Consider the following 24,117-nt stretch of genomic DNA (forward strand, 5'->3'; position numbering starts at 1 on the left):
CACCGTGACAGTGTGACACTCCGACAGTACGGCATCGCGCTGTCACCGTGACAGTGTGACACTCCGACAGTACGGCATCGCGCTGTCACCGTGACAGTGTGACACTCCGACAGTACGGCATCGCGCTGTCACTGTGACAGTGTGACACTCCGACAGTACGGCATCGCGCTGTCACCGTGACAGTGTGACACTCCGACAGTACGGCATCGCGCTGTCACCGTGACAGTGCGACACTCCGACAGTACCGCATCGCGCTGTCACCGTGACAGTGCGACACTCCGACAGTACGGCATCGCGCTGTCACCGTGACAGTGTGACACTCCGACAGGACGGCCTCGCGCTGTCACCGTGACAGTGTGACGCTCCGACAGTACGGCATCGTGCTGTCACCGTGACAGTGTGACACTCCGACAGTACGGCACCGCGATGTCACCGTGACAGTGTGACACTCCGACAGTACGGCATCGCGCTGTCACCGTGACAGTGTGACACTCCGACAGTACAGCATCGCGCTGTCACCGTGACAGTCCGACACTCCGACAGTACGGCACCGCGCTGTCACCGTGACAGTGCGACACTCCGACAGTACGGCATCGCGCTGTCACCGTGACAGTGCGACACTCTGACAGTACGGCATCGCGCTGTCACCGTGACAGTGTGACACTCCGACAGTACGGCACCGCGCTGTCACCGTGACAGTGTGACACTCCGACAGTACGGCACCGCGCTGTCACCGTGACAGTGTGACACTCCGACAGTACGGCATCGCGCTGTCACCGTGACAGTGTGACACTCCGACAGTACGGCACCGCGCTGTCACCGTGACAGTGTGACACTCCGACAGTACGGCATCGCGCTGTCACCGTGACAGTGTGACACTCCGACAGTACGGCATCGCGCTGTCACCGTGACAGTGTGACACTCCGACAGTACGGCATCGCGCTGTCACCGTGACACTTTGACACTCCGACAGTACGGCATCGCGCTGTCACCGTGACAGTGCGACACTCCGACAGTACGGCATCGCGCTGTCACCGTGACAGTGTGACACTCCGACAGTACGGCATCGCGCTGTCACCGTGACAGTGCGACACTCCGACAGTACGGCATCGCGCTGTCACCGTGACAGTGTGACACTCCGACAGTACGGCATCGCGCTGTCACCGTGACAGTGTGACACTCCGACAGTACGGCATCGCGCTGTCACCGTGACAGTGTGACACTCCGACAGTACGGCATCGCGCTGTCACCGTGACAGTGTGACACTCCGACAGTACGGCATCGCGCTGTCACCGTGACAGTGCGACACTCCGACAGTACGGCATCGCGCTGTCACCGTGACAGTGCGACACTCTGACAGTACGGCATCGCGCTGTCACTGTGACAGTGTGACACTCCGACAGTACGGCACCGCGCTGTCACCGTGACAGTGTGACACTCCGACAGTACGGCATCGCGCTGTCACCGTGACAGTGTGACACTCCGACAGTACGGCATCGCGCTGTCACCGTGACAGTGTGACACTCCGACAGTACGGCATCGCGCTGTCACCGTGACACTGTGACACTCCGACAGTACGGCATCGCGCTGTCACCGTGACAGTGCGACACTCCGACAGTACGGCATCGCGCTGTCACCGTGACAGTGTGACACTCCGACAGTACGGCATCGCGCTGTCACCGTGACAGTGTGACACTCCGACAGTACGGCATCGCGCTGTCACCGTGACAGTGTGACACTCCGACAGTACGGCATCGCGCTGTCACCGTGACAGTGTGACACTCCGACAGTACGGCATCGCGCTGTCACCGTGACAGTGTGACATTCCGACAGTACGGCACCGCGCTGTCACCGTGACAGTCCGACACTCCGAAAGTGCAAGAGTACAGCATTTATGTGCTAGTTATGCAGCCGTTAATTAATAATCAAAAGACCTGATCTCCCATCCCTGCACGGGGTAATTTTCAATTCTCTGGAATGGTAGAACTGCATACTTACCACATTGTTGGTCCAGTCTGTGGTTAGCCTGTGCAGTTATCGAGAGTGTGTGGCATAGCGCTGTCGTATGAGTTGTGTTCTCACACCTTGCCTTTATGTCTGCTTTCCACAGACTGTCATAGTTTGCAACAACACCAGGTTTACCAGTGACTCCTTGAGCAGACAGAACAGTTCACCCAACACTAAACCATAGGCAACAAGATTCCAAGTCCAGTCTGTCTACACTGTATACACATATATAGAAGCAGGAGTAGGCTATTCAGCCCCTTGAACCCACTGCATCATTAATATGATTCTGGCTGATTGGATTGTGGATTCTACTGTTCCATCTATCCCTTTTCTCTTTAACTCCATTGCAAACCTGGAATTCAGTTCAGGTTTATAAATATGTCACAGCCAAGCTTCTCCTGCTGTCTGGGAAAGAGAGCTTCACTGAGATTCCTTGCTGAGGCAAAAAAGCAATTCTCATCTCTTTAAATTGGAGACTCCTGATTTTTAAACTGTTCCCCTAATTCTCGTCTCTCCCAACAAAAAAGGGGAGGATGCTTTCACCGTTCACGTTCACTCTCTCTAGTCCCCTCTGGATCTCATTTCATCACGAGCGCCTCTCATTTTTCTAAACTCCAATGGATACAGCAGTGCATTTTTTAAAAATGTTTTTTTCTCTCAACACATTTGCTTCTTTAAATTGCTTTAAATCTGTGCTTTCTCATTCTCCATCTTTTTACATTGGGGATGGGTGTGCCCCCTTCCATGCCAGACCAGGGCAGACCGTTTATTAGTTTGTAAATTCAACCAAATCACCCCTTTTTAAAATCCATTCACAGAATGAGGACGTCACTGGCTCAGCCAATATTTATTGCCCATCCCTATTTGCCCAGAGGGCATTTAAGAGCCAACCACATTGCTGTGGGTCTGGAGTCACATGTAGGCCAAACCAGGTAAGGATGGCTGTTTCCTTCCCTAAAGGACATTTGTGAACCAGGTGGGCTTTTCCAACAATCGACACTAGATTCATGGTCATCATTAGATTCTTAATTCCAGATATTTATTGAATTCAAATTCCACCATCTGTCGTGGCAGGATTCCAACCCGGGTACCCAGAACATTACCTGGGTCTCTGAATTAACAGTCCAGCAATAATGACACTAAGCCATCGTGCAGTCTCCCTACTACATTCACATACTTCAGATGAAATAGACTCTCATCTGCCTCTCTCTGGGTAGTTAAGGATGAGTAATAAACACTAGCCTAGCCAGTGGCACCTTCATCCTGTGAATGAAGGAAAAAAGAACTGTTGTTCAGGACTGTACACAGTACTCCAGCTGAGATTGGATTACTGTTGTACAAGTTCAGCATCACTTCCTTGCTCACTTTAATAGAATGCTATACATGTTACAAATAGGTCTGACTGGTTGCTCTACAGCATCCAGGACATGCCTGCAGCTGGCACCTTAACATTCTTGGGAAATCCAGCAGCAACGCCTTCGCACCAGCTTCCAAACCCAGTGGCTAGAAGGCAGTTCGGAAAAAGCATCCTCCGCCAACAGCTGTGCCCGGAAAACAAGGCACTGTTCCCGAAAACCAGCTCCGATGGGCAGCGAACATCAATGGCTGACCCCACACTTTGCAAGCAGCTCCGGAACCCGGACGCAACAGGACAGCCCTTGCAGGAAGACCTGGAAAACGCACCAGAATGTGCTCAAAGCATCGCTGAAGAAGTCAGACCACCCCCCCCCTCCCGCCAAACACCAACCCCCCTCCCCACCATGGCTTATGATCGTTTGAGGCAGAGGAAGTTCGTTCAGGAAGGCCCTGAGCACCTTCAGAGCCTTCCTCAGGAAGGTGCTCAGGTGAAATCAAGGTTTTGAGGGGCTGCATAAACTTGCCCACACATCACCCCCAGACTGCCTATCACTCCAAACCTTCGCACCACACTCTACCCTCCCCGGCCACCCAATTAGGGTGTCCGCACATCCTGGAATGGACTTTAACAGGTTTGAAAGGAAGACAATGACCACCCACTGGATCTCTACAAACGGCTCTCCATGTCCAACAATGAAGGCCAGAAGTATTGTGTAGGCTTCTGTCAAAAAATACAGATGAGAGCAGTAATAGAATCCCTGCAGTGTAGAAAGAGGCTATTCAAATCTGTACTGACCCAGCAAACCATCCAGACCCAGCTCTAACCCCATAACTCTGCATTCCATGACCAACCCACCTAGCCTGTACATTCCCAGACACTACAGGGCATTAGCATGGCCAATCCACCGAGCCTGCACATCTTTGGAATGTGGGAGGAAACCAGAGCACCCAGAGGAAACCCACACAGATACAGAGAGAATGTGCAAACTCCACACAGACAGTCGCCCGAGGGTGGAGTTGAACCCAGGTCCTTGGTGCTTTGAGGCTGCAGTGCTAACCACTGAGCCCAGTGATGAAGAGAAATAATGAACAGAAGTTCTGGCATAATGGAATGAAATAGTTTTTAATAACAAATACTTTATCAGCGCATTCAGACATGAAAAAGAATCGCATATGCTCACTCAGGTATTCACTCGAAAATTCAGTCGCGTCTCTAATTGTCTCTGTATTGGTCACTTCTTTTTTGCTGCAATTTTATTCTGTCTAAAAATAATTCTGATTGCCAATAGCAGCTAACCCTTGACTCTTATTTCCTTGCAAATAAATGGAAAATATTCATGGGCTGACATATGTAACTGGGAAAAGTGTCTGGAAATAGCTCCCAGCCTGACATTGCTGAGTGTTTGGGAGAAAACCCAGAATAGCACAATCTAATCAATTTCAGAGATTTTCCGGGCAGAAGGTTGGATTGTTTGTTTATGTCACAGGACCTTTTGGCTTTAGAGTTAATAGAAGTTTTTTTTAGGAGAAGCACAGACACTGGTAGAGCGCTCAGAATGTTTAGCCTGAGCAGTTAATGTTTGAGGTCAGTTTGTTCTAAAGTTTCCCATGTGTCAAAATGACCGCAGCATATACAAGGGGATGGCCAGGAATTCTCTCAAAGTTGGAATTACAATTTGGAAGATTCATGCTTTCACTTAATGTAACAATGGTTTGGGTCGGAGATTTGAACAAAGGTTGTACTGGTAATAATCTGTTGTAAGACACTCTTAAGCTGCTGTTTGGTCAGGAGTGATCTGTAATGGAGAATGAATCAATATGGGTTTGTGAAGCATTTATCCAGTGACATGTAGATGCAGTTCACAGGAAGAGAAGGAGGTGTTCAGTCTTTCGAGTTTGTCTCTGTCACTATTTAGTGAGATTACCCTGATCTCTGAGTTAAATCCATGCATCCATCTTTGCCAAACCTACCTTAATGCTTCTGGCTAAAATCCAATCAGTCTCTGATTAATAAAATTTAACAATTGACTCAACACTGGTTGTCTTACACTGAGGGCAGTTCCAAATTTGTCAAAGATAAGAAATAAGAACAGAAGCAGGCCATTCAGCCCTTCCCTGCCATTCTATAAACTTACAAAAACTCTACAAATAAATTAAACCCCAGGCCTCAACTCTTCCTTTGTGCTAACTCCTCAAGGCCTTTATCTCCCCAATATTTCAAACACCCATCTCCAACCCTTTCACACACTTCTGGCGATCTAGCCTCCACAGCTCAGAAGTGGAGAATTCCAGGCATTCACTACCCCTTCTGAGAGAAGACATTCCTTTACAAAATTCCCTTCCTTCCTAGTTTGATATTCCCCTTGTTGTAGAAGCTTCTTCTGAACATCTACTTATCACGACCCCTCATAGAGGTCATAGAGGTCTACAGCACAGGAAAATGGCCCTTCAGCCCATCAAGTCTGCCCCAGTCATAAACAAGCACGTAACCATTCCACTCCTATTTTACAGCACTTGGCCCATAGCCTTGTATGTTTCAATAAAATCACCCTTCATTCTTCTAAACTCTAATAAATAAGGGTCAAACTTGTTTAATCTTTCCTGATAAGCCTCTTCTTTTTAAGATTCACCAGAGAGGTTTATCCTGTTAACCATACAAGCTCGTAGACTCTTTGTAGAAAGGAGAATTGGTGCAGAATGTTAACCTAAAGCTTCCCTGGCATTGGTTGATTCTTTAATGCATACAACAATCAACATTGTACGGGTACATGAATCAGGGAAGGGTGGGCAGGCTGGATCTTGTCTTTCTAGAAAAAAGAAAGCTGTAAAGTGAGCTAACGGAACTCTGTAAAATGATGAAAGGCAATAATAAGATAGAGATTGTTTCTTCTTGTGGAGAAGAATAAAACTAGCAGCCATCCCCTTTGAACAAGGTGCAAGGAATCCAGTTGGCAGCACAGGTCGCCAAGGTGATGAAGAAGGCATGTGGCATGCTTGCCTTCATCAGCCAGGGCATGGAGTACAAGAGTTGGCAAACCATGTTGCAGCGATTATAAAACCCTTTGTTAGGCTGCATTTGGAGCGTTGTGTGCAGCTTTGGTCACCACACTACCAGAAGGACGTGGAGAGAGCGCAGAGAAAGTTCACCAGGATGTTGCTCAGTCTCAAGGGCATTGGCCATGAGGAAGATCAAAAAAATTCGTATTGTTTTTACTGGAAAGATGGCAGCTGAGAGGTGACCTGATAGAGGCCTACAAAATTATGCGAGGCGTAGATAGGGTGGATAATCAGAGGCTTCTTCCCTGGGCTGAAGTTTCATTTGCAGTGGGGCACAGGTTCAAGGTGAGAGGGGAATGTTTAAGGGAGATGTGCGAGGGAAGTTGTCACACAGAGAGTGTAGGAACCTGGAAAGCACTGCCAGAAAAGGTGGTGGAAACAGGCACATTAGCGACATTTAAGAGGCTTCTGGATGGTTACATGAACAGAGAGAGAACAGAGGGATGCGGTTCGAATAAGGGCAGGTTTGTTTTTTAAGATTAGTTAGGCCACTTGACCCGAAACGTTAACTTTGATCTCTCTCCTCAGATGCTGCCAGACTTGTTGAGCTTTTCCAGCAACTTCTGCTTTTGTTTCTGATTTACAGTATCTGCAGATTTTTGGTTTTCCTAACAGAAGTAGATTTGTTGGCCATTTTGTTGGTGGGAGCTTGCTATGTGCAAATGGCAACAGTTCACTGGTTATGAAATGCTTTAGAACATGTATCCGCTAACAGTGTTGTACAAATGCAAATCTATTTTATTAATAACTGGCGGTAAGATTAATATTTACTTCTTTGAAATCTTTGCCTCAGAAATAATTACTTGAAAGAAGATTAGAGATTTAATTGGAAATCGTAATTGGTTTATAACGTAATGATAAAAATCTTTAATAAGCAGTGCACATACTCTTGTAAAATTGCACACTATATATTCTCCAGGGCAAAACATATTGACAGTTGATCACCAGATAATAGTGACTTTCTCGTGCACATGTCAACTTCATTTTCACATAAGAATGTCAATTATTTTTCCTCCCTAGTCTAGATCTGCTCTCTATCAAGTGAACATGAAACAGAATATTTCAGTTTCAACTTCTGGTTATCTTAGTGTTTGAAGCCAGTGGCCATCTTCAGAAGTGGAATTTCATGTAACATTTCACGGCCAATATTTTAGGAAATGTCAAAGTTGATTGGCCGACAGGAACAGGAAGCAGATGATGATTGAATGCAATTAAGAAAGAATTAATTTCAGCAACCAGGCTGTAACGTCTTTACAGTGAAAGCGATATGCCATTTTCAGGTTATTTTGTAAATGAGATTAATCTCGAATGCAGATTGAGAACAATCTGTTGGCTCTGTTTTACTGGGGCTCTGTGTATACAAGGTACTTGGTGCCATTGACCCTAAATAGTAAAATGGAATGTCAAGGGAATGTTGGCAGAAAAACAACGTTGAGAGTTAATTTTTCCCGAGACACAGTTCTGGCAGTCACACAACCCAACTGAACTCATTAGTGCTTCTTTCCTATTCAGAAAAGAAGTGAACATTGGGAGTAGCCTTTTGTTTGTTATGACAGACTTGAATGAAGGCTTTTTCTCATCTGTGTAACTTGAAGATGTATTGCTGGACCTGAAGTTGCACTGTGTTTGTACTTTCTGGACAGCACACTCCTGAGCTCTCTGAGGAGCACTTCTTATGGGAAAGAAGAAAAGTTGATGTTGGCTTCATCCCTCTTCCTTTGGCTCCAGAAACTGCAAAACCAAGTAAAAGCAAAACTTTTGAGTGTCGTTTTCAATTTGCAGTACTGACAGGGGAGCAAAACTCAAGAGAATCATTTTGAACTCGACGGGGTTTCAATTGTGATTCAATGGCTACAGTTTTGTTCAGCTTTGAAGATTTGCTGTATAACTGGGATAGTCTGGTCTGGAACTTTACAGCCCGAGCTCTGAGGAATTGGCGGTTTGGTAATCTCCGTGCAGTTCAGCTGCTCCTGAGACCATGGTGTGTCTCCCGGAATGTTTACCAGGTGGGGAATTTCACTTAGTACCAGAACTGTACTGACTGGCTATGCTTAGGTCAATACTGTGTTAAACACAGCACAGCTTCTGCAAAGCCTACCCTAGTACTTATTTATCGAAAGGGATATAGACTGAATTTTAAGAATTAAAAATAGCATATTTTGCTTAAAGTTCATTTGAGGCAGGGGGCTATATTATTGAAGGTACAGTCTGCTTTAGTTTGTTTTACTTTATTGCCTTGAAGTTAGTTTGCACTGTATGTAAAAGACTTTAGCAAGTAAATAAATTCTTAACAGAATCCACCTCCTCCAATTTAAAGTCTGATGGCCAATAGTGATAAAATACATGTGGAAAGTCAAAGCTATTTCAGTAAATCGACAATCTGAAATTCAATTTTTTTTTGTTGAACCTAAAGCCGAGGGAGTTGGTAACGGAACAGCTGAATGCTGATCCTGGAATCTCTCACACTTTGCAGGTGACCCTTCTCTGAACCTGAGATGAAGGCTGGGGAGGGGGAGCTGTGGTCCATGGGAAGGTGCTATTACTGATGGTGAGGAAGCCATGGATTGGGACAAACACTTCTGCTCCTCTCCACTCGCCATTAGCGATTTAAAAACATGCATTGAACCCCTCCGCTGACAAATATATATTCATTCCTGTACCCTTGTGAAAGAATGTTTGTCTCGGCTTCAGATGAGTAAATGATAGGAAGCTTGCACCATGTAGCCATGAGCCGGTTTCTGCACTGTGTCCTCACTCAATGAAGGGAATGGGGCATCAGTCAGAGCAGCATCTTCTCAAGTCTTTGAGACACCAATTTTCTGACTTCAGGCCCTCGGTCACATAACGCAGGGTTTAACACGTGTTAATTGGCTGGAGACAACCCCTCAAGAATCTATTGGAAGGAGGTTGGATAAAATTGGGTTTTATTGCAGCCACTTTACATGCTTAACAAAGGTCAGCAGTGTCCAGTTTCTGCCGCCAGGTATTGACCATTTGAAGATGTGCATATGCCTGTTAAATACACTGCAGAAGGAGCAGGGACCTGAGCTGAAAGGTCCTCTACACATCCGGAAGTATTGGTGACATCTTGCATTGTCAAGCATCAAACCATAGAAGGGTCCCTGGGTCCTGTGTCCTCTGTTTGTCAACGCAGAGAGTGCTGGAGAAGCTCAGCAAGTCTGGTAGCATCTGTGGGGAGAGAAGCAGAGCTAATATTTTGAATTCAATATGCCTGTTCTTCAGAACAAACTGTTGTTTTCTCCACTTGAGATAGAGATTGTCTCCCACTTCAGTTTCTGGTAGACAAAGAAAGCTTGTAAAATCCTGACAGTAATTTCCTTGAAGATATCCAGGAGATACCCTCTAAAAGAGGGTTACAGATAAAGCAATCCCACTTGCACTGCAAACGTAACCCCTGGTTCCTGCAGCTCAAATGGGAACACAAAGTGACATCTTCTTTCAGTACACAATATAAGCAAATCAATTCCTCATCCATTAGTGGATAGTCTGCTGGGAAGCTGACTTTGTTCTGATGATAGCCTTGCACCTGGTCTTCATTCTTCCACATTTACTAAATGTTAAAGTCTTTGTTTTCCTGCTAATCAAGATGAAACAAGGAAGGAACTTATAAAATGCTTCGGGTGACTGTCAGTGCAGAGTTTGCACATTCTCCCCAGTGTCTGCGTGGGTTTCCTCCGGGTGCTCTGGTTTCCTCCCACAGTCCAAAGGTGTGCAAGTTAAGGTGGGTTGGCCATGGGAAATGCAGGGTTACAAGGATAGGGTAGGGGGCTGGGATGGGCCTGGGTGGGATGCTTTTTGGAGAGTCAGTGTGGACTCGGGCCGATTGGCTTGCTTCCACGCCATAGGTATTCTGTGATTCTATGATCTGTGGAAGTAAACAGAGGCTTTTAAAATTTAGATGCTAAGGTGTTTGCTTAAAATTCTATATTGCTGAAACAAATGAAGCGATGTTTGAATTTGCAAGAGCAAAAAGAGCTCATAAAACGTATCATCCAGAAAAGAAAATGTCAACACTTCGGTTGTTTGATCAAAGCTGAGAAGCCATGGAGATGGTTTTTGAGGGTAAAATGCAAGGCAGCTGAAAGAGAGTTAGACCTTAGCATTTTTGGATGATGATATCACAGGACAGTTCCAGATGAGCTACAATGGAGTGTGAGGATGGGGTAACCCAGGCAGGTGTGGCACCACGACAGCAGATTTCCTGACAGGAACAGAGCAGGATGCTGCTGTAAGTGAAAAGTGCAATATTACAGTCCATCTACTCTCCTTGGACCATGTCCTCTCAGGTCCATGTACTATTGGTATACATTGCCTCTGTTCTGTCCCCATTGCTGGTTCTCAGCTGCCTCGCACCTCAGACAAGTTCACACTGTTTGGTTTTTGCTGCTGCTCAGCGTTAGGGATGTGATTTTCAATCTAGTTGGCCGCACCCCCCCCCCCCCCCCACCCCCCGCAACTTCTTGGATTGAGTGTTCCCCTCTTCCTTTCACAGAAAAGAGAGAGAAGGCTTCTATTTCTTTAACCACAGCTGCATTGTTTGCTGTATCATGTCCCCTTATTTGCTGTCCAAGATCTCTATGCTGTTCTAATTCCTGCCTCATGAGCGTCTTTGATTCTTTTTGTTAATAGCTCCATCTCTGGCAGCCATGTCTTCCAGTAACTGGGCCTTACGTTCTAGAATTCCCAAACGTCTCTGATCCTTTACCACCCTTTCTTCATCGAAGATGGTTGTTAAAATCAACCTCATTGACCAAGCATTTGGTCGTCTACCATAGTGACTCAATGTCACATTCAGTTTTACAATGACCCTGTAGGACACCTTTCCAATGTTAAAGGTGCTATGTCAACAAAGGCGGTTGTTTATAGCAGTCAAACACCGACTGGTTGATTAAGGCTCTCGTATCAGAAAGAAATACTTATTCATGTGAATAGCAAGCTGGTGAAATGACAGAAAATGTTTTAAGTGTGGAGTATTAACTCTCCGAACTGGTTTGTGGAAAGCTCTTGTGATATTTTTTCAATAAAGGCAGCTGGACAGAAAAAAAACATTACAGGTTGATGCCCAAATATGATACTTGGAGTACAGTTTGGCTTTAAGGCATTTTAAATGGGAATGCATGGAGTGGTGCTTTGTTTCTAGGCTAGTGGGAGTTTCAGCAGCTTCTAACAGCAAGAGGAAATAGTTACAGAGGATGGAAGCTATTATACTTCAAAATGTGGGAAGAAGCAAGATTTTGCAGAGTTCACCAGCAGTGCAAAATGTTCTCTAAGTGAAGTCAACTCCAAACATATAAAGTAGTTTAATTATGTGGCTGGCTTATTAGATCCTGTCATGCAAGTTTCAAAGGCCTGTTTGGGGAAGTCCGTATAATTTACAAGATGTTACAGAATCCCACTGATTTTCCGAGGCATGCTGTTTTAAATGGCAGGGATGGAGTTCTAAAGCTGTGGAGCTTTTTAGACACAAAGGACTGAGGTGATAGCATAGTGGTATTATCGTTAGACTGTTCATCCAGAGAGAAAGATAAAAAACTGCAGATGCTAGAAATCTGAAACAATAACAGAAATTGCTGGAAAAACTCAGCAGGTCTAGCAGCATCTGTGGAGACTGAAACAGGTTTCAGGTCCGATGACCTTTCTTCATTTGCTAATCAACAGACCCAGATAATGTCCTAAGGAAAGATAACAAAGTGTGAAGCTGGATGAACACAGCAGACCAAGCTGCATCTCAGGAGCACAAAAGCTGATGTTTCAGGCCTAGACCCTTCACCAGAGAGGGGGATGGGGAGAGGGTTCTGAAATAAATAGGGAGAGAGGGGAGGCGGACCAAAGATGGATAGAGGAGAAGATAGGTGGAGAGGAGTGTATAGGTGGGGAGGGGATAGGTCAATCCAGGAAGGACAGACATGTCAAGGAGGCGGGATGAGGTTAGTAAGTAGGAAATAGAGGTGTGGCTTGAGGTGGGAGGAGGGGATAGGTGAGAGGAAGAACAGGTTAGGGAGGCGGGGACAGGCTGGGCTGGTTTTGGGATGCAGTGGGGAGAGGGGACGAGCTGGGCTGGTTGTGTGATGCAGTGGGGGGAGGGGACGAACTGGGCTGGTTTTGGGATGCGGTGGGGGAAGGGGAGATTTTGAAGCTGGTGAAGTCCACATTGATACCATTGGGCTGCAGGGTTCCCAAGCGGAATATGAGTTGCTGTTCCTGCAACCTTTGGGTGGCATCATTGTGGCACTGCAGAAGGCCCATGATGGACATGTCATCTAAGGAATGGGAGGGGGAGTTAAAATAGTTCATGACTGGGAGGTGCAGTTGTTTATTGCGAACTGAGCGGAGGTGTTCTGTAAATCGGTCCCCACGCCTCTGCTTGGTTTCCCCAATGTAGAGGAAGCCACACCAGGTACAGTGAATACAGTATACCACGTTGGCAGATGTGCAGGTGAATCTCTGCTTAATATGGAAAGTCATCTTGGGGCCTGGGATGGGCGTGAGGGAGGAGGTGTGGGGCAAGTGGTTCGCATTTGAATGGACGTAGACTCTTAATTCCAGATTTTTATTGAATTCAAATAGTAAGCATGAATTGAGTGTTGGGGAAAAACCCATCTGGTTCACTAACGTCCTTTAGGGAAGGAAACTGCCATCCTTACCTGGTCTGGCCTACATATGACTCCAGACCCACAGTATTGTGGCTGGCTCTTAACTGCCCTCTGGGCAATTAAGATGGGCCAGTAATGCAAACATCCTGTGAACGAATAAAACAGAAGAACAAATCTTGCAATAAAGCAGTTGACATTCAGAAAGGCTTGCTCAGGAAATAGCAGCGGCAATGTGAGAGATATGTAATGTATATATTTGCTGAATGATGTCAGAAATTATCTTTGTAGTCATTGCACAAAATAACATCACCCTCAGATAGAACTGAATGTGAATCAACTCAATAGAATAAGTGACTACCGTTTTCTCAGGTCAGTGGTTTGACCAGTCAGAGTCAACCTATTTTAATCCTGGCCGTTAATTGTCAATCAGCATACATTCTAAATGACAGTGTTTATACTAATCCACAAATCAACCTGCAGTACTGTCCTTTCATGCTGTAGAAATATTGTATTTCCCTTAATTTGCTATTCTTGTGAATTGTCCTGATTGGTGCATGATGATTAGCTCCAACACAATTTTTTTTTCATCAGAACTCAAACTCTGAGATTTATAGTTAGTTACAAGTTTTGCACCTCCTTTAATATTTATTGCTGAGTACAAAATGGTTGGACCTTGCCTGATTTCGTGACCTTTTATATGATTTCAGTTGTCTGTTTCTCTGCAAAGCATATTTTGCAGGAGCAGAACTTATGGAGAGTGTCTTAGATAATAAGGTGTAGAGCTGGATGAACACAGCAGGCCACGCAGCATCAGAGGAGCAGGAAAGCTGATGTTTCGGGTCTAGACCCTTCATCAGAAAATGGAGAGAATCTTGCTGTGTTTCAATGTTTGGATTGGTATGAGCAGGAAAAGCAGACGATTGGTACGAGGTAATGATGCAGAATTGATGAGCCAAACCAGGCACAGTGGGCCAAATGGCCTCCTTCAGCACTGCAACATTTCAGTCGTTCTGTGAACATTTATCACTCATTATATACACACAGACACACACACACGTGTACACATGCATGCACACACACACGCACACACAGTCACACATACACAATCTCATTCACACATGCGCACTCACTGACACACATACAGACACACACTTTCTCCCCCCCTCTCTCACACACACACTCTCACACAGATACATGCACACATGCATATTCACACAGACTGACACACACACAAACACAGACTGACACACACAAGCTCACACTCACTCACAGACTCAACACACACTGACACGCACACACTCTCTGTCACACATGCACACACACACACATGCAGACACACACTCACACGTACTGTCACACTCACGCTCATACACACACTGACTCACACACTGACACACTCTCGCACTCACATACACACACTCTGTCTCACACACACTCTCACACACACACACAAAGACACACACACTCAACAAACACACTGTCACACTCACACACACACCCATGCTCATACACACACACTCTCACACATGCATATGTACACATACACACACACACACACACACACACACACACACACATACTGAGCCTCGCTCACACAAACACACACACTCACAAACACACTCAAGTACACAAACAAACAGACACACACACACACACATATACAGAGCCTCGCTCTCACACAAACACACACACTCACAAACAGACACACACAAACAGACAGACACACACACACACACAAACAGACAGACAGACACACACACACACACACACACACACGTCACTGGCGGCAGGAAATTGGACTGCATCACCTTTCGTTCTGACAGCCCAGGGTGAGTATCAAAATCCCTCTAGTTCTGTCTAACCATTGCCAGGTAAACTAAGACTCTATGGGCAGCTTTTTTTTTCACGGACCACGGAGCGATCTCCCTTACAGATTCCCTTCTGACACATGGGCTTTAAGCAGAAATCTCAGTGAAACCTTTGCACAGGGAAATGCTGCACTTTTATGTCTGTATTTCAGTAGCCTTTGTTCTTCCCTCATTTTTTTGTACCCTTGGCTGTTAATGACTGTCCTTTTTAAAAAGATCTTTTTTTCCCTGCCCCTTGGCAAGTCTGGAAATTGGATTTCTGTGGAGTTAATTTGTAATGGGAACACTGCAGAGCAGGCACACCAGTGGCTGGCTAATGGATTCTGAAAGGTCATACAGAAAATTGCCACTAACCACAAGTTGTATATAGAGTAGACATTCCTTATGATCTTAATGCTCCCCATGTAACTGGCTGCCCTTTGTTCCTACTCTGATGCATGAGATCTTCCTTCATTTAAAACATGTTGAGTTTCCTTTTAACATGGGAACACCACCATCTGTAAATTCCTCACCCAAGTTCCAGTCTCCACACTGTTAGAAAGATATGCCTGCAGTGGAAGGAGTGCAGAGGAGATTGACCAGGATGTTGCCTGAGGTGGAGCATTCCAGCGATGAAGAGAGACTGGATAAGCTTGGAATCTGAACTGGAAACAACAAAATGCTAGGGATGACAGCGGGTCAGGCAGCATCCATGGAGAGAGAGCAAGCTAATGTTTTGTGTCTAAAAGATTCTTTATCAGACGGGCCGTTTTCTTTGGAGCGGAGAAGGTTCAGTGCAGTTCTGGCAGAGGTGTATAAGCTTATGAGGGGCATGGACAGGGTGCATAGAAAGCAGCTGTTACCCTTATTAGAAGGATCAATAACAAGGCAGCTTAATTTTAAGGTGACAGGCAGCAGGTTCAGAGGGTATTTGAGGAAATGCACTGCCTGAGAGGGTAATCAAGGCAGGAAACCTCACAACCTTTAAAAATGCTTGCATGAGCCTAACATTCAAGGCTATGGGTCTAGTTGAATAAAGTGGATTGTGTTTTTTTCGGTGATAGATGGGCTGAAGGGCCTCTTTATTGTATGGATCTAGGATTCAATGAGCTGCTCACCATCCTAACTTGGAAACAGGACACTATTCTTTCATTGTTTTGAGGTAAAATCCTAGATCTTCTTCACAAATACATTCCAAGCATTGGAGCAGCTCATAAAGGCAGCTCACCATCACCTTCTCCAGGGCAACTAGAGACAGACAATAAATGCCAACCCTGCCCAGATCCCCTGAACAAATTTTAAAAATGAAGCTGTGAAGAGCTAACGTTGCCCAAGTGAGATATTTCCCTCAGTGAAATGGAGAGGAATGTGTGTGTGTGTGTAAATTGTATTGCTGTGTCTGTCACAGTAACGATATGAAGACATACGTTCCTGAGGCTTCATTTTCACTGCACGGAAATGATTTCACTTTATTAAAATTTTGAGAAAGCATCTGGGGCTAATTCTTGAATATCACTGGGTAAAAGACAATTTCATTACATCTCCTGCAGTTACCCTCAGCTCTCCTGAAGCCTCATCAAATGAGCTGTGGACTTGGTGCTAGACATCTCTCTGGCAGCCAGGACTGTACAGCAGTAAATGATAGAACTCTTTGTATTGAAGAAACAGGGAATATTCAGGATACCGCTAATCATTATGCAGCAAGTAATTAAACACTCGAGGTTGGTATAAAACAGATGAATGCAGAAGTGCTCGAAAACCAGACAGGCATTTCTTTGTTCACAAGGGAGAGGGGAATATGGGTTTGAGCCATGCAGCAAGGAAATAAACACATGAACTTAGTAGCAAAGTGAACAAACCAGGTGGCATTTTGGCTTTTCTTTGTAACCAACTTGTTATATTCTACTGCATTGTGAATGTGGCAGTACAGTGACTAGAACTGATGGGGCTTGAAACATAGTTGCAGGTGAGCTCATCAGAAAACAGATGTAAATCAAAGTGCTGTGTAAATGCAGGTTCTTGTTGTTGATCAGCAGATTCACATTTCTTGTGCTGGTTTGCTCTGTTTGTCCGTGTGGCTTCCACTGTAACCCTGTTTAATCTCTCCCACATGTCAGTCTGGTTTAGCCAAGACTTTGCAGGAGTTAGCAGTTGTTGGTTAACATATTAAGCTCTGCACATCCCACTGTCATACCAGCTCAGTGTTCTTCATGTGTGAGTTTTGGTGTCTGTGTGTTGGGGTGGAGGTTGGTGGAGTGGGAATCGACGTCAGATGAAAAAAAAATCTTAGTCTGGATTTGTTTTCATGAGCAGATGTGTTGAGAATTCCCAGGCTGAGGGCTATAAATTGTCTTTTTTTAAATTGAGGGCCAGGATAACTGGAATTTGGAGAATGTTCCCAGATAAAACCTTGTAAATTGACACAACACTGTGTCCTTCCCAGTATTGGATCAGTGAATTCTAATTTGGTCATTGTAAATCTGTGGAGGACCAAGATTCCTTCGCAGATTACAAGAATTAAAGATACAATTTTGTTCACATTAGATTGGAAAAATAAAAGAAGTATGCCTAATTCATTTATTCTCTTTCCTTTCAAAGATGCTGACGAGCGCTAGAATTGGGGTTAAGCTGAGGTTACCATGAAGGACTCTGCTTCTCAACCTCTCCCCTTGCATGAGGCATGGTGACCCTCAGATTAAACCACCACCAGTCACCTCACCCTAATGAGAGAGCATGCCCATGGTCTGGTAGGACTATGGGGACTATACCTTCAGAAGTTCACTTGTAATATCTTAGCAGATTAGCTAGCTGTCAATGTCAGCCTAAACCACACAACATTGCCCTCAGAGGTGGGCGTGGCATCACAACCAAGTCTCAGCTCATTGGCTGGAACCCTGGCCAATCAGAAGTGCTGGGATCAATGGTGGAACCTTGGCTGTAATCATCTACCATAGTGTTGTCCAATAGGATTATGATGCACATCAACAGCATGTAAATTGGGTCACATGATACCAAACGTGAGCAGATGGTTGGGTGGGGGTGGGTTGATGGTGAAGCATGTGGTGATCTCCTGGGGACGAGCAGGGACTGAGCAACAGGATAAAAGCTGAGGCTTACTGCACTGAGTTGTGCTAGTGATTCTGCCAAAGAAATCTTCAATGATCTTTATTCATCGGATTGGGTGTTGAGTACGGGAGTTGGCAGGTCATGTTACAGTTGTGTAGGACTTTGGTTTGACCACATTTGGAATACTGTGTACAGTCCCCAAAGGATGGTACCCATTACCAAAAGGATGTGGATGCTTTGGAGAGGGTGCAGAGGAGGTTCACCAGGATGTTGCCTGGTATGGAGGGTGCTAACTATGAAGAAAGGTTGAGTAGATGAGGATTGTTTTCATTAGAAAGATGGAGATTGAGGGGAGACCTGATTGAGGTCAACAGAATCATGAGGAGTATAGAGAGGATGGCTAGGAAGAAACTTTTTTTTTTCTCCAGAGTGGGGACTCAGTTACTAGGGGTCATGACTTCAAGGTGAGAGGAGGAAAAGTTTTTTTCATGTAGAGGGTGGTGGGTGTTGGAATGCATTGCCAGTGGAGGTGGTAGAGGTGGGTATGATAGTGTCATTTAAGATGTATCTAGACAGATGTGTGAATGGTCAGAAAGCAGAGGGATACAGATCCTTGGAAAATAGATGACAGGTTTAGACAGAGGATCTGGATCGGTGCAGGCTTGGAGGGCCGAAGGGCCTGTTCCTGTGCTGTAATTTACTTTTTAACAGCGACATGCTGCTGCACAGCACCTAGTTTGTGGTGTAACTCTTGGTATGTTACACCATGTTTTCATTTCCTCTGTCAGGTGTTGCTTTACCACAAACCTGACTGGTCCTGGTCCACTGTTCTTTCAATGCCGACGATTGTTTCTTCCTGAGGAATTTCCATTCCGTTTTGCCTGTGGCCCTGGTTTGAGTCAGACAGGTTGTGGAACAGCACTTGAACAAAATAGCAAAAATAGGTGACAACAGTTTACAGTTATGTAATGCCTCTTGACATGACAAAACATCCAAAGGTGCTTGCCAGGAACATGCTTAAACCCAGTACGAGCCATGTTAGATGAGATCAGATGACAAAGTGCTTGGTCAAAGAAATAGGTTTTACAAAGTATTAAAGACAGAAAGTGAGGTGGAGAGGTGTAGGGAGAGATTGCTGAAGATTGGGGCCAAAGTGAAGGAACAGCCAACAATGGAAAGTGATTTCCCCATTAACAAATTATTGTTCATGATGCAATTATTTAATTATTGTATTACTTTGTAAATTTTTGTAAAAATGTGACAAGAAAATAATAGTTAAAGTATATCTGATACAGAAACGACCTTTGTATTAAGAATTGATATTTATGAAGTTTTAAATCGTTGTTCAGATTGAGTGTTGAATTGTAGGAAAGCTTTCCATAACACAGGTGAACAGATCAGACAGCCTGTTGCCTGCACTTCATCATGGCTCGTACTTTCACAGCAATCTCAAGTGACCCTGTGCAGAAGCTTCCAAAAGGGGGTGACTGCCTGGGCTCCACATTACACTGGGATTTTACTTCAATGCATTGGTCAGGAAAACCTTGACTTATTTGACTGGGATTTTGGCCAGTTTCCCACTGATGCTGTGTCACAGAACACAGTGTTAGAATGAGCGACCCCAGTGTTGGAAAGGCAGAAGCTGGTAAAGAGGCAGTCACTCCCTTTTTGCTGTTTTCTCTTTGATACACCTGTATAATATCCTTCAGTGTTATCCTTCAGTGTCAATTGTGTAATGGTTATGCTGCTGAGTTTACAATAGAAAAGGAAAACAGACTAGAGATCATTAGTTTAATTTAGTTTTGGTTTTGACTTCAGTTCTGAAAAGAAATATCCCTCCTGGCAGAGGAGTTTCAGTTTGTGAAGCCTTTAAACGTGAGATCTTGAATCTGGTTTTCCAAACTAAATGCAGGTTTAGACCATGAACCAAGAAACACAACGAGGAAGAATTTGTTAGAAATGTCTCAGTAAATCCCAGAAGGAAAACAGAAAAGTCAGTTAAATAGGAAACTATAGACTTGACATAGGAGTGATATTTCTATGGGTTTGAGTACCTGCAATGGATATTCCTGAGACAGGTTGAAACTTTGCTCTGAGGAAGCGTCGCCAGACCCGAAATATTAAGTGTTTTTCCTTTCACAGATGCTGCCAGACCTGCTGAGCTTCTCTGGCAGAGATAGTAGGAACTGCGGATGCTGGAGAATCTGAGATAACAAGCTGCAGAGCTGGATGAACACAGCAGGCCAAGCAGCATCAGAGGAGCAGGAAAGCTGACGTTTCGGGCCTGGACCCTTCTTCAGGAAAAACCTGGAATGTCAGCTTTCCTGCTCCTCAGATGCTGCTTGGCCTGCTGTGATCATCCAGCTCTATGCCTTAATAAAAACCAAAAGAACTGCGGATGCTGTAAATCAGGAACTAAAACAAAGTTGCTGGAAAAGCTCAGCAGGTCTGGCAGCAACTGTGGAGGAGAAAACAGTTAACATTTCGGGTCTGGTGACCCTTCCTCAGAACACCTCAGCTCTACACCTTGTTATCTGAGCTTTTCCAGCAACTTTGTTTTTGTTCTTGATTTACAGCATCCGCAGTTCTTTTGGTTTTTATTTAAGGAGGCAAGGAAATGCGTTAGGCAAATGGATGAGAAAATGTTTGGGGATCCACTAAACCTTAGAAGGTACAATTATCACACACAGCCTTACAGTTCTCCTGTGGAGCGGTGCTCACCGTTCAGTCTCTCAAGCAATGGTTGATGTTAGGATGGGCTTTGGATGGAGAACCATGTTCCTTCACTCCATAAAGGTCGGATCTGTAACTTCTCTGAGAATGAGTTTTGTACAAAAACTCTGCTTGGATCTACATTCAATTTGTAGAAAACCTGTGAATCTGTCATAAGGCGTATCTGGATTCCACCTAATGATCTTTGAGACAGAATGTTCTATTTGAAGCCTTTTCTCCAAATTTGCAAAGTCCAGCTCCCCTGATATCAAGTTCTCATCTCTGAAAATTGTTTAGTGTCAGAAATATGTCGTGGCATCCCATATATTAAATCCTGCTTGCTTGGGGTCATGTGAAAGGAAACTGGAGCTGCGTAATTCATTGGGCATATCATCAACATTCTACAGTGGTGAGTGTGTTAGTACACTTTGTTTGTTCAGTTACAAGCAGACAAAACGTTCAAGAGAAGGACTGGGGCAAATGGCTTATGAAGCCTGCCTGCTCCTCTGATGCTACTTGGCCTGCTGTGTTCATCCAGCTCTACACCTTGTTATCTTAAATGGCTTATGAATCCTCTTCAGTTTGCTGAGATTTTTACCAGCCACCCCTCCCCAGACTTCCTCTCTGGTGTTTGTACACACAGACAAAGAGACATGGATTAAATACCCACTTATCATCTTTGTAATGCTGCATTGATCATGTTCAGTATGTTGTTCAAGTCTCTTTCGAGTATTTGCAGCAAATCTGCTCTCGCTGTGTGTACCAGTGACTTGTCCCTGAGGCCAGAAACTCTTTAAATGTCTCATAGGAACAGGAGTAGGCCATTCAACCCCTCAATCCTGTCCCACCATTCAATGAGATCATGTCTGATCAGTGGTCTAACTCCATATACCTGCCTTTGGCCCGTACCCCTTAACACCGTTACTTAATAAGAAACATCTCTCAGATTTCAACTAGATAGAGTTGCCGGTGTAAGACTGGGTTGGACAACATCAGAAGTCACATGCCACCAGGTTAGAGTCCAACTGGTTTCTTTGAATTGGCAAACTTTCGGATCTCAGCCCCTTTGTCAGGCGACGGGGGAGCAGCACTCCGAAAACTTGTGATTTCCAATAAACCTGAGAGATTTAAAATTAACAACTGATCCAGCATAAGCTACTATTTGTGGCAGAGAGTTCCAAAGCTCTCCCACCCTTTGTGTGTATAACTACTTCCTAACATCTGCCCTGAATGGTCTGGCCCTAATTCTCAAACAGTGTCCCCTGGTTCTAGAATCTCCAACCAGTGGAAATAGTTTATCTTCATACACCCTGTCTTTTCCTGATAATATCTTGAAGACTTTAATCAGACCACTCCTCAACCTTAAATGCTAGAGGTCCTCGGGTGGAGGTAGCTATTACGTGGGGCATAGTTTTAAAGCAAGTGGAGGTAGATAAGGGGGAGACGTCAGAGGTACGTTCTTTACTCGGAGCGTGGTAGGGGTGCGAGTGCGTTGTTGGAGAGGGTAGTGGAATCGGCCTCATTAGGGGCATTTAAGCAGCTATTAGGCATATGGATGGTAGTATAAGGTAGGGGTGGAAATTAGATAGACCTTGGGATTAGGGTAAAAGTTTGGCACAACATTGTGGGCCAAAGGGCCTGTACTCTTCTATGTTCTAAAACAGGCCTAATTTGTATAATCTCTCCTCATAACCTAACCCCCGTGGGCTGGGTATCATTCTTGTAAACCTACGTCATTCTCTCACCAAGGCCAATCTGTCCTTCCTAAGGTGTAGTTCTCAGATCTGCTCACAGTCTCCAGCTTTCAATCAGGAGGGATCATATTGAAATTTGCAGAATGCTGACAGGCTTGGATAGCGTGGACATAAAGACGATGTTTCCACTAGTAGGAGAGACAGGGGCCTGAGGGGACAGCCTCAGAGTGAAGGGATGGACTGAGATGAGGAGGAATTTCTTCAGCTAGAGGGTGGTGACTGTGGAACTCATTGCCACAGAGGGCTATGGAGACCAAGTAATTGGGTGCCTTTGAGAGAGAGAGAGAGAGAGAGAGAGAGAGAGAGAGAGAGGGGTTCTTGATTGGTAACAGGATTAGGGTTAACAGGGAGAAGGCAGGAGAATGGGGTTGAGAAACAAATCAGCCTTGATCGAATGACAGAGCATACTTGATGGGCAGAATGGCCTTATCTGCTCCTACATCTCATGGCCTTGTGGTCTAGGTGGGATCTAACCAGGGTTTTGTATAGCAGCATAACTTATTTGTCTTTATATTCCAACCTCGCAATAAATTCCTACCATCTGATCCCCAGCATGGGTAATGGGGAAAATGGTGCTGGTGTAAACGGAGGAACAGTGCTCCAAAAGCTCGTGACTTCAAATAAACTTATTGGACTATAACCTGGTGTTAAACTATAACTATAAAGCTCCCTGTAATTTTTCTGAGCCTAACTCCCAGGCACAAGCACAGGAGAACAGCAGAGACTGCACCTCTGACAGTGCAGCACTCCCGCAGTGGAGTAACGGGATGTCACTTTGGACTTCTTTTGTGCAGCGATCTGGTCCCTGGTGCGGATGTTTCTCTCTCCACAGACACTGCTGGACCCATTGAGTTTCCCCAGCATTCCCTAATGTTTTGTTCCAAATTCCCAGCATCTGCAGTATCTTGCTTTTGTTTGAGAGTTTTGGGATGCAGGATTGCAGGACTTTCCAAGTCCCCCTCATGTGTCTCTCTCCCAAGTCTAGTTTCAAATCAATGAATAATATGCAGCAGCTTTGTGATGACAAGGGATTCCAGGCACATTCAGCTCCTGCCCATTGATATTTTTTTTCTCCTTGAATAGGAGATAATCAGTAGAAATTCATGCATTGTAAACTTATTGGTACTTGTCTGAATGTGAGACAGGCTGCAATGAAACCTGAGAAGCTGAGTTCAATTCTGTCGTGTTTTAACTAGGCTGTGGTGGAAAGGCTGGTGCCGGGAAAAAGGAAGTAATCTTGTGTAAAGAATAGGTGACCCCTGGTCGCAACACTGAATGGTGAGATGGAGCAGGAAGTGTTTGAAACTCATTGGATGCGAACCTCTGCAGTCAGCTGTGGGCCAGAAACACAGATATCTTTTTCTTTTGTAAGTTGTCTCTCAGAAAACTGTCCACTACAAAGAAATAATTGCACAGTAGCTTAAAGAAAATTAACTTTGCGTGTTCGTACTGAACAGCACAGGAACGGGCCCATTGGCTCATTCTTCATGGGTTTCCCTTAGAAAGCCCCAGCCTGGTTTTTGAGTCCCAGTTTGCACGAATTGAGCTGGTCACTGTGATTGGATGTTCACCAGCTTTCTGTGTTTGTGAATTTCTGTTCGATGTGTTTCACGGGCAGTTCTGTATAACGCACATTAAAGCCTGAAGTTATTTTGCCATTACCTGAAAGTATAGAGGAGGACTTGGTGGTAGTGTCCCTGTTTC

The 24,117-nt window shown here is 45.0% G+C and overlaps 1 protein-coding gene across 8 annotated transcripts in view; it reads left to right on the forward strand.

Annotated features, from left to right (window-relative positions):
• frmd4a (FERM domain containing 4A) overlaps positions 1-24,117 on the forward strand; it is a 702,228-nt gene that overhangs the window by 365,818 nt on the left and 312,293 nt on the right. Inside the window, exon 1 of one of the 8 annotated variants that reach the window (XM_048553972.2) lies at positions 7,996-8,426. The exons of 6 other annotated variants lie outside the window; for them this stretch is intronic. In XM_048553972.2, coding sequence (XP_048409929.1) covers positions 8,268-8,426 — 159 coding nt within the window. In that variant the 5' untranslated portion in view covers positions 7,996-8,267. Of the gene's footprint in view, positions 1-7,995; positions 8,427-24,117 lie in introns of those variants that run through there. One more of the 8 variants, XM_048553971.2, reaches the window with a different exon arrangement.

This window comes from Stegostoma tigrinum, chromosome 25 (genome assembly GCF_030684315.1).
Source record: "Stegostoma tigrinum isolate sSteTig4 chromosome 25, sSteTig4.hap1, whole genome shotgun sequence".
Lineage (NCBI taxonomy): Eukaryota > Metazoa > Chordata > Chondrichthyes > Orectolobiformes > Stegostomatidae > Stegostoma > Stegostoma tigrinum.